The following is a 17,141-nucleotide window of genomic DNA, read 5'->3' as shown; positions in this document are numbered from 1 at the left end:
ATCAAAGGTCATATAATTTTCAATAAGAGTGACAAGACCATTCAATGGAGAAGAAATGATCTTTTCAATAAATGGAGGTAGGACAACTAGATATCAAAGAACAAATTTGAACCTGACCTCTCCCTCACATCAAACATAAAAATTAACTCAAAATGGATCAAAGACCTAAATATTAAAGCAAAAGCATAGAACTTTCACAAGAAAATCTAGGGGTAGATTTGACTGACCATGGGATTAGAAATAATGGTTTCTTAGATGTAACCCCAAACTCACGTGCATCAAAAAAAAAAAAAGAGATAAATCAGACTTCAAAATTAAAAACATTTGTAGATCAAAGGACAATATTAAGAAAAGGAGGGCTAGTAGTATAGCTCTGTGGTGAAACACTTGCCCAGCATGTGTGAGGCCCTGGGTTTGATCCCCAACACTGTAAAAGACAGACAAAAGAAAGAAAAAGAGAAAGTAAAAAGACAACCCACAGAACGGAAGGAAATATTTGCAAGTTATATACCCAATAAGAGACTTGGATTCAGGCGGGGGCTGGGGCGGGGCTCAGCAGTAGCACACTTGGCTGGCATGTATGAGACACTGGGTTCAATTTTCAGCACTGCATATAAATAAAATAAAATATTTTAGTTGTCTATCAACAACTAAAAAAATATTTTAAAAAGAGACTTGGATTCAAAAATGTAAATAATTTTTACAACAGAATAAAAACACAATCCAATCAAAAAATTGGCAAATAATGTGAATATATACTCCTCCAAAGAAGATATACAAATGACCAAGAAGCACATAAAGAAATGATCAACATCCTCAGTCCTTAAGGAAATATATGTCAAACACACAATGAGCTATCATTTCAAACCCACTAGGATGGCTACCAAAAAAAAAAAAAAGAAGAAGAAGAAGAAAGAAAATACCCAGCAGAAAATTGCAAGTTGGGATGAGTACATGTCAAAATCAGGACTCTAATAAGGGATGACAGGAATGTAAAACCATACCACTGCTTTTAAAACAATCTTGTGATTCCTACAAAAGTTACACAGGGAGTTAACTCGTATGACCCAGAATGTGGTAATGTATGTTTATACATATATTCATACAAAACCTTATAACATTAGTCATAATAACCAAAATGTAGAAACAACCCAAATGTCCATTACAAATGAACAAAGTGCAGTATATCCATAAAATAGTATATTATTCAGTCATAAAAAGGAATGAAGTGTCAGTACATGCTACAACATGGACAATCCTAACAAGCATTATGCTTAGTAAAAAGAAGTCAGACACAAAAAGTCACATATTACATGATTTCATTTATATGAAATGCAAAGAATAGGTAAATCTGTAGTTACTGTATTAGCTTTTCATCACTATGATGAAATACCTGACAAAATAAACTTGGAGGAGAACAGGGGTTTTTTTGACTCAAAGCTTCAGGAGTTTCAGTCCATGATCAGATGGTTCCATTGCTCTTAGGCCTGAGGCAGGAAGAAATATCATGGTAGAAGGCATGTGGAAGAAAACTGCTCACCTCAAGGTGGCCAGAAAGCACAGAGAAAGAGAGAGCGCCAGGGGCCAGGAACAAGATGTACCCTTCAAAGGTACCCACCCCTTTCCATTGACCCATTTCTTCCAATTAGGCCCATCTCCTAAGGTTTCCACCACCTCCCAACAACACCATAAGCTGGGGACCAAGCCCTTCAATACATGAGACACTGGGGGACATTCCAGACCAAACTATAACAGACATAGAATATAGATTAGTGGCTGCCAAAGGCTGGGGAAAGGAGGACTGCTGATGGACATGGAACGATGAAATGTCTGGAGTGACAAGGGGTGACAGGAGCACAGACTTGTGAATTTACTACAAACTATTAAACTGTGGTGAATTTTATGGTAGGTAAATTACATCTCAATTTAAAGTAAACAGAAAAATACCACTGATGGTAACAAGAAACCCAGCCCAGAGTCACTAAGAGAAGTAGCAGAAACATTAATGAGGCCAAAGAAGAGATATATTACTGGCTTCATTAGTGACAGAAAATGGGGATACCATAAGGAAATCCCCCTTTCTACAGAAGGGAAGTGAAAAAAAGTCACTGTGATCTTTAATAACTGAAGAAAGGAGCCTTCAGTGTGGTGGGACTCCTGGGAATGGTGACTCTTAACCTCAGTCACCACATCTGGACAGTGCCACTCAAGGGCTCACAATACCTCACATGTCCTGACCTGGGAGATCAGGACGAGGTACTGTGTACTAGCTAGGTACTGTGATCTCAGGGCACAGTGATCAAGGTATAGAGCCAGCCTGCATGACACCAGAAGCCACGCTCACATCTTATTGCCAGTGTTTATCCAACTTCTGGCATCCTCATGTCTCAGGATCATGCAGCACACACACAATAATGATTCCAGTTTACAAGAAATATTTATACACTGTTTCCAAACAATATTGAAAAAATAAGCAATATTGAGCACTATATTTAAAGTTAATAAATATAATAATTATTGCTATATCTCCCACATGGTCTTTCATCAAGATAAACATATTAGAATCAGTAGCTGACAGCTTTAGTATAAGTCAGATTCTACTTCCAGCCAGTTTCTTACTTTATACTTCACTTAAATAGAAAATCCTAAACACAATTGTGGGGTGTAGGAATGGAGGAAGTGCTTCTTTCAAATGCTCCAGATATTTGCATGAAATAGCCCAGGGATTCCAGGTCTCAGTGGCTATTTTCAAGATTCAGCAGAGAGAAACACCAAACACTTGTACCTTGGAGCTGGCAAGCCAAATGTTCAGCTTGGGCTCAGTGGGGAGCAGTCTCTAAACTGCTCACTGGTTGCATTTGGCTCCAGAAAATATTTCCTTATGTTGTGTTGCAAGCATCAAGATGTGGTTTTTAAATATGCCCAGGAAAATAATATCAATTTACTTCCTTGAAGAGTGAAGAAATCACAAGTTGGGAAAGAGTAAAAATTTTAGCAATCAAGCCATTTTTACCATAGTTCAGTCTTAAGAAATCCTAACATCCTATGCTCAGCATTCAAAATTATACTATTCCAGCTTGTAAAGGTTAAGTCTTTGTAGGTATGTGCAGTCAGTATCTCTCAGATGCTCCTGGGCAGGCTCTGGGAGTCACACACAGGCCTCTGGCATTGTTAATGTACAGAGCCCTTCCCAGCAGCACAGCAGTGTGCTCTCTGTTCTGTGTTTCAATCCCACCAGGGGATTCTGAGTGAATCAGTATTTTTAAACTTCTGAGTGCATTTGAAACATAAATTTAGCAAACCAGGATAACCCAACATCAAGAAGGAAAAAAAATACATGTTTAACAAAGTAAATACACACATAATATAAGAATACATTAACTAAGGCACTTCTCTACTTTATTCCCTGGAAAGTTAGGAATGACCAACTAAGACAATTCTAAGAACTTAAGTACAAACTTTAAGAACAAAATAGTTTTTAAAAATACTATGACAGTGAAAGCCATAGTTAATTTTACATATCTACTTTATTAAGTGTATGAAGATATAGTTCCAGGTTTGGAGTGACCCACCCCACTTGCTCCTTACATCGTTTGTCTCAGAGTTCCCTGCACAGAGCTTACTCATATAATGTAGATTTGAATGGCAGGAAAAGAGCATAGAATGAAGGCCACAGGGCAGAGACCACAGTATCTGGGCTGTTCTTTTCCCAACACTGTTCCTTATTAAGTATTATACTGAATGCCTGCTAAATGCTCTATGTTTGAAACAGGGTTTCCGTAATGAACTCAAGTGACTGAGAAAGGAAAATTGTGAGCTGATGGTTTAAAAACCCCAAATAAGATATTAGCATACTTGACCATAGCAATGTACATAAAAACACTGAACAAATAGTTAATCATTCAAATTTGAACATGGTGTTCCATTAGGAAATGTACTCATATTAATAAAAACACTAATAAATTAAGGAAATAATATAACAATCACAACAGAAGCAACAACAATAAAAAACCCTTGATAAAGCTTAACATTGTTCATGATTTTAAAAATATTTAGAAAATAAGCAACAGAAAACATTTTTAAACTAATAAAAGTTATACCCCAGCAACATGGAACAAATATAACACCCAATGGAGAGAAGACAAAAAATCAGGAACAAGAAAAATATTGCTGTTATAACCACTTCTTTCCAAATTACAGTGAACATGAGAATAAGCCTAAAAGATACAATAAAAAGAATAAAAACTGAAGAAAGAAAGAAAATAGACATTTGGGGAAAAAAATACTGGAAAGAATAGCAGCATTCAGCAAACATGCTCGGTAAGACTCAAAACTCAACAGCATTTCCATATGCTAGCAATGATTAGAAAATACATTTTTAAAGACATGTATAGGGAACAGAGAAGTCTCAAAGTATCTACCCAAGGATAACTCATTATAAAATTAAAAAGAATCCTTACAATCTGCCAGCAAGTCAACCAAGTGATCAAGCACAGTGGCCCCACCAAAGGGTCAAGGGTAGAGTCTCCTGACTGGTACAAGAGAGGGCACCTCCAACATCATTCACGGTGGCCTCGTGAGGAAATGGACAACAGATTCAAAAAAGTCAGTGTCTTCAAGCATGAGAGGGAGACTATTCTGGATCTGCAGTTTTCAAACTTTGTAGCTTAGACTCTTAAACGTTACTGAGGATGTTAAGGAAATTCTCATGCGAGTTTTATCTAGCGATATTTATCATATTGAAATTAAAACTCAAATTTAAATTTTTTTCATTAATTCATTAAAATAATAACATTAACAAAAATAAAATATCTTTAGAAAAATATACTCATTTTTAACATAACTGATTATTTTTTAATTAATTTTTTATTTGTTTTAATTAGTTATACATGTTAGTAGAATACATTTATACACTTTGACATATCACACATAAATGGGATATCATTCTCATTTTTCTGAGTATACATGTTGTAGAATCATATTGGTCATACAGTCACAAAAATATATAAAGTAATAATGTCTATTTCATTCTACTATCTTTCCTATACCCACATCCCCTCCCCTCCCTTCATTTCCCTCTACCTAATCTAAGGTAATACTATTCTTCTCTAGTGCCCCCCGCCTTATTGTGAATAAGCATCCGCATATTACAGAAAACATCAGGCCTTTGGTTTTTTGGGATTGGTTTATTTCGCTTAGCATGATATTCTCCAGCTCCATCCATTTACTGGCAAATGCTACAATTTCTCTCTTCTTTAAAGCTGCATAATATTTCTTTGAGTATATATACCACACTTTCTTTTTCTTTTTTTCTTTTTTTTTTTTTAGAAAAATACACTTATTTAAGTGTAAAAAGGGACATCACTTACATTTTTGGCAAACCTCACTAATGTCTAGCTTAAGAGACAGCAGCTCACATACTGTGGGGCGATTATTGTTCTGGGTGGAGCAGGCATTGTGAAAATTCAACCTTCCTTGGCTAGGTAGTTGGGTAAAAACTAGCAGTTTCAAGAAAAGGACAGCAGTGGACAGTGAAGACCCAACAAGCTGCACAGCCCTAGTCTGGAGCTGGTGGAGCAGGGGTCAGGGGCGCCAGTGGGTCATCCTAGGTGTGGATACGACAGAGGAATTCCTTTTTCTTATTTGTTCTATCCTGCATTTGCCAAGTTTTCTATAGTAAGTGAGCAAGTATTACTTTTACAATAATGTTCTCAAAAATTTCAACCAAACTGCTTTTTCCCAAAGCTTGGCAACATTATCTTAGACTCATGCAGGCAGTCAGGATGAAATCACAGAACATGTAATCCTAAATTTTCTGACTTCAGTGAGGAGCAAAATACACCACAAGGGAAGGATCAATGCACCAGAAACAATCATCTAGAACAAATGTGCCCCAAAGCATTTCTCCTCTCCAAATACATTAAAGATAACAAATACCTAATGCTGCTCCAGTGGAGAGAGTACACTGGGAACTTATGGGAGACCAGGAGGACCCTACAGGCAAGCTGAGAAGGAACCCTGTAAGCCTGGAGTTCACTTACAGTCCCAGGACCTGCCAGGGAGATTAATACACCAGTTCTTCTCATGTCACATCACAGATCCTCTGAGCTGTACAACAGAAAGACTATAAACTGGGAAAACCAAGTCTTGACCCCTGTTCCTGATTTAGTCACCAAATGACTATTCTTCAAAATCTCAGTGTAATTCTAGAGCTGAAGTGCTATCACACATAAGTAGTAAATTCAGATAATACGAGCCTCCTTCACCTTCCTTCATAAAGGCATTGTCAGTTGGACTGAAATGCCACAAAAGGCAAGATCTATGATCTTGGCAGTGTCACCTTATTGTATGCAGTCCTCAGAGGAGTAAGAACTGTACACACAGGTCTGTGTTGTTTGGATTATTGAATACCATTTACTGAGCCAGGGAAAAGAGGAGAAAGTTCTCTGGAGACATTGTGAGCTTGGTTTGGGCACTTTAGGGGGTGATGTCATTTACCCAATTTCAGAGAAAAAGAATAGCTGAAAGCAGATTCTAACGGATTATAGGAAGAAAATTAGGACACTGACAATAATATGGAGACTTTATCTCAAGAAATTGTGAGGGGGCTGGGGATGTGGCTCAAGCGGTAGCGCGCTTGCCTGGCATGCATGCAGCCCGGGTTCGATCCTCAGCACCACATACAAACAAAGATGTTGTGTCCGCCAATAACTAAAAAATAAATAAATATTAAAAAAAAAAAGAAATTGTGAGGGACAAGAAAGAGACAGGACAAACCACACAGGAGGTGAGGGGTTTGCTTAGTTTAAAATAGGAAAGCTGCAGAGGATTGGGGCAGGCACCAAGAGGAAGGAAGAAGGAGAGCCAGGAGCAGCTGGTGAAGGCTGGGAAAATGTGGCCTCCAGGGCAGGGAGGGTGAATGATGAGGATGACGGAGAGACTGCTGGGTTAGTTTCTGGAATAGCATGAAGGAAGAAAAACAAATCTGGCTCCCCCCAAAAAACTACTCCTTGCACAAGCAAGAAGAGGATCCTGACATAATGTGACTTAACTGAGACTGGGTTTTAACCCACAGCAGATGGGCATCCAGAAAGGGCAGCTCCACTGTATCCACGAGCTCCCCATCTCTAACTCCTCCTCTGTGTGTATGTTCTCTGCCTTTCACATATAAGCACAAGTGGCACTGTCATTCTAATTGTGCTGTGTATTTATACTTTGTATCTTCTCCCCAAACACAGAAATGATAGAAAATGCAACTGTGTATTTAGATATTTTAATCAAAAGACATATCCCCAGTCAGAAACAAGAAAAACAAGTGCATACGTAAGAAATGGAATAAAAGCAAGGTGGGAAGGCAGAACATGGCCAGGCTCCAACTTCACAGGCAGGCCCAGGTGGCTCAGATCTGCTTCCTGTCAGGCAGGAGAACTGAGAACAGAGAGCACCTTCCTTGGAGTTTAACTGGAACCAGGCGGAAAGTCAACCCCCGCCCATCTTTAAAGGGAGGCTGAAAAAAGTTACAACTGCAGCCAGGAACTACAGTTTGTGTGGATGGCTACCTACTAGCTCCATGACCTGAAATAGAGAATCCCCAGCAAACCAGGGGTGGAAGCCCCAGGGAACAGCTGCAATAAATAAGGCAGGGAGAAGTGAGCAGAGAGAAGAGGGAGAACTCTTACTGAAGATGAACATAAAAACCAAAATTCTTTAGCATATTAGAAAAACTATGAAAGCCAGCTAAGGAACTCAGTAATCAAAAGATGAACTTATTCTCCACAAAAAATGAAACTACAGATGTCTAACAAAATTGACCCTCACTGAGTGAACTACTGAGGGATCTATTTCACCAAGAAATAGATCTTTTACCATGCCCAAAAGGAAGGCACAGAATGCATGAAAAAGAGCCCTGAAAGAAATGTAATAACCAAAATCCCACCCCACCAAATACAGGCAGTGAACACGGGTAGAGCACAATAAAAGTTTATGCATACATAGCTAGATTTTTATGAGCTAGACTTTTCAAATATTATAAGCAACCAAATCTCTACTAATTTTCTTATAGTTCCTAAAAATAAATTGTCTGAAAGGAACTGATTTATATCTACAACACCACTAATTTAAACTAAAAATTAATCTTTGCATTGGCATTCCATTTTCAGCAGTGGTCCTCAATCTTTTGCTTGAGTGATAATTTTCTATGAGTTTGAAATGCCAAGAGTGAGCAATGCTGTTGCTTCTCTGGGCAGTCACTTCTCCCTTGCTCTGTTCATGTTTGGAGCAAGTATTCTCACCTCCTGGCTCTGCAAAACTGTCAATTAATTTCCTAAACTTGCCCTTTGGTGTTACTGGACATAACTTTTGATCCAAGATGGCAGCATTTTAATGCACTGTCAGGGGGTGGGGGGTGGGGATCAAATCCTGGGCTTTCTGCATGCTATGCAAGTGCTCTACCACTGAGCTATACCCCTGACCCCATCTTTTCAACTTTAAACTGGTTCAGTGAGGAAACTGGCTGGAAGCATTTATAAAATAGTCTCACCGGAGACAATGAGTGTACGACAGGCATGACTATTATCCACTTCCAGTAATGTTTAATTCAGCAATAATCCAACTTACCATATAGGTTCCCATTTCCTTTTCCAGGATGACTTGTTCATATAATGCAACATCAATGTCTGCCTTTAAAGCCTGCACCCTCCTCTTCACCTGCACACCATGCTTCCTTTGGAGCCAATAAGGAAGAAGAGATTCCACTATTTGGTTAAGGAGCTGGGAAGTGATCAGAAGTGTGGCCAAGCTCTAAAGAGAAGAACATAAGTCATGGCAAGGTAGCTTAATAAAACTATAATATGCATATAATTATGTAATAAATAAAATGAGGCCTTAAAATTATACTATTATGTTATAAAAACTAATATCAGAAAAGCTATGTGTTAGAGAAGTGTTTCTGATTTACAGTTGTCACAGAAAAGACTTAGATTAAAATACAAATAAGATGATAAGAAATAAGCTAATTGAGTCAATAGGAAAATGTAGTGACCTGAAACTGTGTTCTTTGTCATCTCATCCTAACCACAACATAAAAATCTAAATGATGTTGACAACTTTGAAAAAAAAAACTTTTTTAAAAAAATTGAATTATAAAATTAGCAAATCCTCACCTTGCAGTAGAAAATAGAAGAAACAAAAAGCTACTCATAATTCCATAACCATGACAGAACTGCTACCACAACCTGAGGTAGTTTTCCTAATCATGTGTACAATTAAACTACAATCATCCAATACATACATGCTTTTATATATTCCTTTTCTCAATTTATTGAAAGCATTTTCCCATATCACTAAATTTTTTTTTACTTAGCTCATACACTGCTGCTGAATTAAATTTAATTCCAATTGTTCTTATTATAAAAGCTCTCATAGGATATCCCACATCTGTGAGTCTTGATCACATCTCTGATGATGTACTAGGATTGAGCTGAGGTTCTTGGGGAAGCTACCTTAGTGGTTTCCAGAGATGATGGACCAATTTCCACCTTCCCCAGGTGGAAATGAATGTTTCCATCTGATATCACCTGTGCTGGCACTACACTTTTGATTTTTAAAGAGTCCTCCTTCATTCCACTCTGATAACTAAAGGAGACTCTCTAAAGATAAGAAATAAGAAGTCATACCTTAATAATACACCACTATGTGGGGTCAGAGAAGGTCCATACATTCAGCTAATCAAATCCAAATACATTATTTTTAACTTTCCCAATTTTCAAAAATAAGTTTAAAAGGTAGCAATGTATCTAGTATAGTTGATAAGAGCAACAACATTTATGCAAGCCATTAGCACCCAACTATAAAATCTTGTAATTTCTCTGATTATACAAATTTTTTAATTTCCGAGGAAATTATCCCAATCTTTCATGTAAGAATTAAGAATCCTAGGATTTCAGACACTGCTCACAAACCATTTCAGAATATTAGAACCATAAAGAAATGGCCCTTTACTGATAACTGGCTCAAGTACAAAATGAGAATTTAGAAATTCATAATTTGCAATCAAGTTTTTAGTCAGTACTATTACATGATCCAAAAATGACAAGATGCCAAAATAAATGTGGGACTTTCCCAAACATTTCAGTAAAGAAAGAGCACAGCACAGGATCCACTGATCTGTAAAGTTCAACAACTTATCAACTTAAAAATAAAATTTGCAAGACCTGTTAAGGTAAAAAAAAAAAAAAAAAAAAAAAGACCTGTTAAGGTTATGCCAATTTCCCCTGCCTAAAACACCCCAGAAGTTCAATTAATGAATACATTTGGCTGTTGGGACTGGTTTAACAGGCTTTGAAGTGAACTACATAATTGATTTTATTGCCCTTTAAGGTTAATTTTGCAAATTGGTTAATTTCTTATCAGTTTAAAATGATACACAGGGCATGCATGCTCATGTTTTTCATATTTAGAATTGGGCTTAGAAATATTCAAAATTGAAAAATATTTATAAAAATAATCTGAAGACAATTACCTGAATATAGGAAACCAACCAATACCTGAAAAAACAGATTCTTTTCTGTTATGCACACTGACCTGACGCAAAAGCTTCATATCCTTTAGGACAAAGGCGATGTAGAAGAGTGAGGCGAAGCAATTTAGAAAGTTGAACTGCCAAAAAAATATGACAATGTTAAATACTGTTTTGCAGTACCGTATTATAATCCTAAATACAGCATTAAGAAACACAATGAGGAACTTCTGTTCCAGATAACAAGGCACAGAACTGTACCTTCCTGTGCCTTCTTACTAAATACCACTATCAACTCTGGATAACAGGAGAGGAAACCAAAGGAGAGCTCTGAAAGGCACTAGGAAGAAGTAAACTGTTGGGGACCCCAGGACCAGAGGAACAGCACAGCATCAGCATCCTAATCCATTTTACCCCATCATCCCAGACGTGTAGAACACCTGTAAAAACTTGAGTACAATTATAAATATAATTATATGCTATATTACATATCATGTAAGTATCTGATTATACAATAATAACAAACATTATACACACACACACACACACACACACACACACAAGCTCCAGATTAATCCAATCTATTCGAATACATTTGTGCCAGTTTTGTTGAAATATTTGCAGAATTGAAAAACGTGGGATTTAATGAGGTTTAAGTTGTCCCCATTCAAGGGAAAACCAAGGCCCAGCAACCCCATCCCAGGAACTGGGTAGGCCAGCTTGGTTCACTGCTCCCTATTCAAATGGGAGTCCCATCCATGCCAGCAAGCTCAGAGGAATGGGCATGGGGATTTCAATCAGGCCTCACTAGCAGTAAGCTGCAGGGGAAGTACCCTTCTTCCCTGTCCCATAGAGAGATGCCATGGAAGGCAGGCAACATGGCAAGAAAGACTCCTTAGCAACAAGCAGCCTCACCTTGGAAACTTCTTCATGCCCACAGACCTGAAGTCACACAGGAGACAACAGAGCAAGCTGTGTGGCTCTGGCAAGGGGGCCTATCACAACAAGGGACAAATAACAATGCCTCTTTCTGCTCAGGGGCCTAAGATTCCCTTCCTCCAGAAAACACCAGGGTAGCCAGGCGGCACTAGCACCAGTCAAAACAACCAGCTCAGTTGGGAAGCATCTTTGTTAGCAGAGGCATGAGTTTCACTGCCCTGCCAGGCACAGTGGCAGCCTGGGGCTAGGGGCACCAGCCAGGGAGATTCTGCCACAAAAAGTCCCATTCCTTCAAGTGGTTCCCTGGCTCAAGAACCTGTCGCCATCCTGCACTTAGAGTTCTGCCTCCCAGTCTCCAATTGCCTACTCCCTGTGGCACAGCATCGCCTTCTGAGGAAGAGGCTGCTATGTGTATAAGAGTGAGCACGTGGTTAGAACTGGGACACTGTCCAGATGATGAGCAGTGAGATCAATATGGCCACAGCACAGGGATGCTAAGTCAGAATGGAAGTTGAACAGCAAAGCCTGAAAGACTGACAAACACTATCTCTATAAAGTTACAGGGAAAGGGAGAGAGTAACAAACACAATGCAGGAGGAACTGGTTCAAACAAGTGGGTCTTTACAGAGCAGCCACCTGGCATCGTATCCGGCATTGCCAGAGATAACAAAGTCTTATACATAACTGAATTTTCTAAGAAAGATGGCTGCTTTCAGCTCTTCGAGCAAAAGCTCCCTTGTGGTCTTTTTCAAGTGAACTTCTTAATGGATGTTATAGTTTAGATATGAGTGTTCCCCAAAAGCTCATGTGTGAAAGAATGCAAGAATTTTCAAAGGTGAAATGATTCAATTATGAGAGGTATGACCTAATCGGTGGATTAATCCACAAATGTGGATTAACTGGGTGGTAACTGTAGGCAGGTAGGGAGTGACTACAGAAAGCAGGTCACTGGGGGTGTGACTCTGGTGTTTATAAACCGTCCCTGGTGAGCTGAGCTCTCTGCTTCTTTTTGTCATGTCCTGAGCTGTTTTCCTGTGCCATGCTCTTCTGCCATGATGTGCTGCCTCACTCAGGCCCAGACCAATGGAGTTAGCTGACCATGGACTGAGACCTCTGAAACCATGACCCAAAATAAACTTTTCCTCCTCTAAGTTCTTATCAGGTCTTTTGGTCACAGTGATGAAAAAGCTAACTAAAATAACATAATATGAGGTCCTCTGCTTTATTATGCAACTTCCTTTGGATTCACCAACATTTTAAATATCCATTATTTCATAATGCAAATCAGGCCTTTGGAGATTTTGTAAGATGCTAAGGTCACTTGCTCTTGTTTTAATGGCCAAATTACTGAATTTTTATCTATGACAGGTCTTCTGTTTCCTTAACTGCTCTTGCCTAAGTTTACCTACTTCTGTAACTCTCCTAATGGTGATTTCTGATCTTTTAAGGACTGAAAAACCAGACAGGCAAACTTCTTAGGATGATTCTATGGCTAGAACGAAGACCCTAGTTCAAAGTATGTAGTATGTGGACTGTGTTTGAGCCATTCCAGCAACAAATTCAGGGATTCTTACATTATGACACAGATGGTGGGGTAACCCTCTGACTAGTGAGGTGCTTTCAAGGTGGGACTTCTTTATGACTTATAATAATGATGGAAAGAGATGTAATGGGTGAGTTTTTACATAAACAGCAAGCACATCGTACAAATACTTTCTCCCCATTTCTTTCCTCCCATCCATCAAAACATGCTGGAAACCTCTTGGACTTTGGAAATTTCTTTAACAAAATTTTAAAAATAATTTAGGGTTCTATCACTATTCAGACTGCAGGCATCTGAGAGGATCACCAAATAGCGAAAACATTCAAAGAGGTTACTAAATACGAACATGTCTAGAAAGTGGTTTCTTTTTTATTTAATAACTGGAAATGGGCTACGTTACTAATCTCTATATTGTAAAGTCTCACACCCACATACACATTTGTAATAAGGTCACTGAACATAAAAGTACACATGCTTATTAATCACTTCTTGCCTATTTATACAAAACAGGTTAACTTACCTTAAATTAGAAGTCACTCTTCATATTTGTAATCCTAAACACCAAATAGTATCCAATAGTTTCAAAATTCAGATGGACTTGTACATAAAAACTCTACTTACCACCAAAACTTTCAGAACTAGATGATTCTGGTATGCAGATTCCAATCTGTGATTCTCTAAAATATTAAAAAGGAAAGATAATTTCTCTCAGATAAGAAAAAAACATGGGTGCACTGTCGTGAGGTAAAATGGGACTTTTGCTCAGAGCAGAGACATGATCACAGATCCTCAGTCACTAAATATACCAGGCTTCTGGTCATGGTCATTCCTTGCCACCAAGAACACCAAGCAAGGACACATTCCTCATGGGTCTGCAATATCATGTGGTCTGAATTTTTTTAAATATTAATATTAAAAAGAAATTTGGGAAGCATCAGCAAATGATCTTATAAATGACTGCCTAAAAAAAGGGCCTGGATAAGTGGTAAAACTGATCATAACCACTAAGAGGAGGACATTATAGTTTTCTGGACAGGTGACTTACAGGGAGTAACTTGAAGAGATGGAAATTCAACTTTCCATCCTTGTTTAGACATGGTACATTGTACAGATCCCACAATAGCCTAACAAAAGAACAAAAAGAGATACTCTGAGGGGAGTGTCATCCTGCACAGAGGCAGGGGACTGTCCAGGATTAGAACAGCAATTCAGCTGCTCAGCCATGGCCTCACCTTGGGCTAGCTACTTAGCCTCTTGCCACTCAGCCTCCTCGCCTATAACACAGGGTAGACCACCCTCCTCCTGGGTTTGGGGTCAGAATCAGAAATAACATGCAGCCTCAGACCAGAACCAGCAAAAAGGAAGCCCTCAACACATAGTAGCTGCTATTGTTATATCACTAATTAAAATAATTTAAAACATCTTTATGATTCATGAATTTAAGGCCTAGACTTCTTCCTAAGCAATAATATAGCATATTTATTTGTTTGAATAAATAATTAATGAGTGAATTCAGACCATTTTTAAACTATAACCAAGTTCCTCATTTCTACAGAGAGATACATGAAGAACCACCTCTGCTGACAGCAGTCCTCAGTGCCCAAATGAACTAGACAAGTCAATTTTAGGATACTAGCCCTAGGATCATGAAGATAATTTTAATTTATTTTACCTTCAGCATGAAACACACTGTTACAGTATTATGAGCACAGGTTTAAGACAGATAGGAGTGGATTAGCCTGGCTCTGCAGTTTATTGTTAGAATCTTGTTAAGTTTTTCAATATCTTTTATCCACAAAATGGTGAAATGACTTCTATTTCAAAGTGCCCTGAGGAGGTGAAAAATAAGACACTGTGGATAAAGTGCTTAGCTGGACATCCAGAACATAGTAAGTAACACTCAATAAATGAAAGCTGTGTTAAGCCTAACACAAAGATCATCAGAGCTCACAGAGGTGATGAATTTTTCCTCATGTCTCTATAATGAACGAGAACATCTATCTCCTCTGCATGGTGGCAGTTCTGTGAGTCCTAGAACCTAAGAAACATTTCTTACAGGCAAATAAGACGTGAATACAAAAAAATCAAGGCTTACCCCATGAAGTTAAAAACTCAGCAGCATATCGATAGAGGCGGTTCATGATCTCAATTATGATGGCATATATGATGCTGGGCACATACAACAAGATATTTGTCCACTCGGACCCACTGTCCTCGTGTAGACTCAAGGCCCAGACTTCCATGTCGAAGTAAATCATCATGACATACAGAGAGAAATAGAGACAGAGGCATACAAAAGGCAGCGAGACCAGGTAAATGCGCAGCTGTCTCTTAAAGCTGGAGTAGACAGGCTCCTCCCGACCGGTGACAGAATTGATACCCAAGACCCCATGAAACCCTGGTCGGGGCTCCTCAAACTGTCTCTTCATCAGCAATGTCCCCCACCGATAGGTCATGTTGGCACAGCCACGCTTCCACACCTCCAGGATCACCGTGGACCAGATCAGGTTGAACGAGGCAAAGATCACATACTTGTCATAGTCTTCCCACGCAAACAGGTAGTAAGGTAACCCAATGATAGCCATGGGGATTAAGGCAAAAGTGAAATACTCCAAAAATCCAAAGTAAAGAGCAATCGTTTCTCCAAAGTAGCCACGAATACTGTCTGTAATGGAAGGGAAAAAAGAACTTAAGTAAAGACTACCAAAGACCACCAAAGACTCCTTTTTAATCACTGCAAGTAAATTATACATTTTTTAAAGTAAAGTGGGGGTCATTTCATGCCCTCATGCCCCAATCAATATGCGGAATAGGTCCATCCTGCATCTTCTGCCTAGCAGAGCACTAAATTATCTTCCCCAGGGAGATGACTCCACTGCGGGATAGTGACATTTCTTTACAGGTCTCTTCTTCTGTAAAAGACAGGTATTGGCACCTACCTATGGGCTGATACTTCAAAGTAAACCGAGTGTACCAGGTATCCTCAAGCTTCTTAAGGGCTTCAGGGTCATGTAGTGGAAACACCTGAATCACAATGCCAGACGTGAGCAATCTTCTCACTGTTAGAGGAAGAGGCGCAAAAATCGCATAAAATAAATTGGAGATGGTTTATGCTGAAGATCACGTACTTGTCAGCAAACACTGCAAGGACACGCCCACCAGAGGAGCGTTACACACAGGTGGAGGTCACATTGCCTGCTCCACACGCGTACATTCTTTCATTTTTCAGAATGTAAAATCGCTTTACTATTTTCTTGGTGAAAGAAAGTTCATGTAAAATTCTAAACCTTTCATTCTTGCTGAGATTAAGAATTTTCCATCATTTTTATATTTTCTAACCTAATTACAAAGACATACCCACAGACAGAAAATATCAAAATCAAAATAATGATTTCCTACTATAAGCAGTCATTTTTCTAGTATGGTTTTGACACTTGTGCAATATCTGAAAAATACAAATGAACTTAACCAAAGACAGCACGTCCTAGAAATATTAATTGAAAATGGGGCATTCTCTCTTCTATCCTAATTACTCACAGTGACTCAAAAGGGTGGGAAGGGACCTTCAGGGCTTCAGCAAGAAGGGCTATCAGTAGAAACAGAGGACTTGGATGTAAAGCCTTTTGCCATATCGGGGGACATGGTATATTTGTCATATGAATTTCTAGTATATTTTAGTGCTAAGGAACACGGTTGCTTATGAGATGGAATTTGCATTAAAAAAAAGAATGTTTTGCCATTTTTTATCCATGGATGAGGTTGGAGCTCTTGAAGGTTTATCAGCTCACCTCTTCCAATGGATGCCTCCCTTCATTCCTATCTATCTGCCACCAAAGACAAGGATGAGAATACCCAGGCATGAGACCCCCCTCAGTGAGGACCACTAAGGAAAAAAAATTTTAAAAAGGAAAAAAATATTTTAAAAAATCTTCAGAAAAAAAAAAACTTCAGAGTAATTTAAAAGTAAACTTAACTCCTTATAAATGAAAAAAAGAAAAACATTAAAAAGAGGAGATACCTGATACTAACAATGGGGGAAACTTTGGATTTGAAAAAAATGATTCATAATGTATGTTTCTTTTTACAATTATAGCTTATAAGTAAGTTATACAGAGGAGAAAAACTTTTAAAACTAGGGTTGTG

At 38.5% G+C, this 17,141-nt stretch overlaps 1 protein-coding gene across 5 annotated transcripts in view; it reads right to left on the bottom strand.

Annotated features, from left to right (window-relative positions):
- Positions 1-17,141, bottom strand: part of ANO10 (anoctamin 10) — a 178,789-nt gene that overhangs the window by 131,087 nt on the left and 30,561 nt on the right. For all 5 annotated transcript variants that reach the window (XM_081288045.1, XM_081288047.1, XM_081288046.1 and 2 more), the window contains exons 5-9: positions 15,938-16,057; positions 15,094-15,663; positions 13,620-13,675; positions 10,582-10,656; positions 8,617-8,799 (exon numbers count right to left, since the gene is read on the bottom strand). In XM_081288045.1, coding sequence (XP_081144171.1) covers positions 8,617-8,799; positions 10,582-10,656; positions 13,620-13,675; positions 15,094-15,663; positions 15,938-16,057 — 1,004 coding nt within the window. The remainder of the gene's footprint in view (positions 1-8,616; positions 8,800-10,581; positions 10,657-13,619; positions 13,676-15,093; positions 15,664-15,937; positions 16,058-17,141) is intronic.

The sequence above is a fragment of the Spermophilus citellus genome (assembly GCF_964194105.1).
Source record: "Spermophilus citellus genome assembly, chromosome: 3".
In the NCBI taxonomy this organism is placed as follows: domain Eukaryota; kingdom Metazoa; phylum Chordata; class Mammalia; order Rodentia; family Sciuridae; genus Spermophilus; species Spermophilus citellus.
The sequence above is the reverse complement of the archived record's forward strand: the minus strand, read 5'-3'. Positions and strand labels throughout refer to the sequence as shown.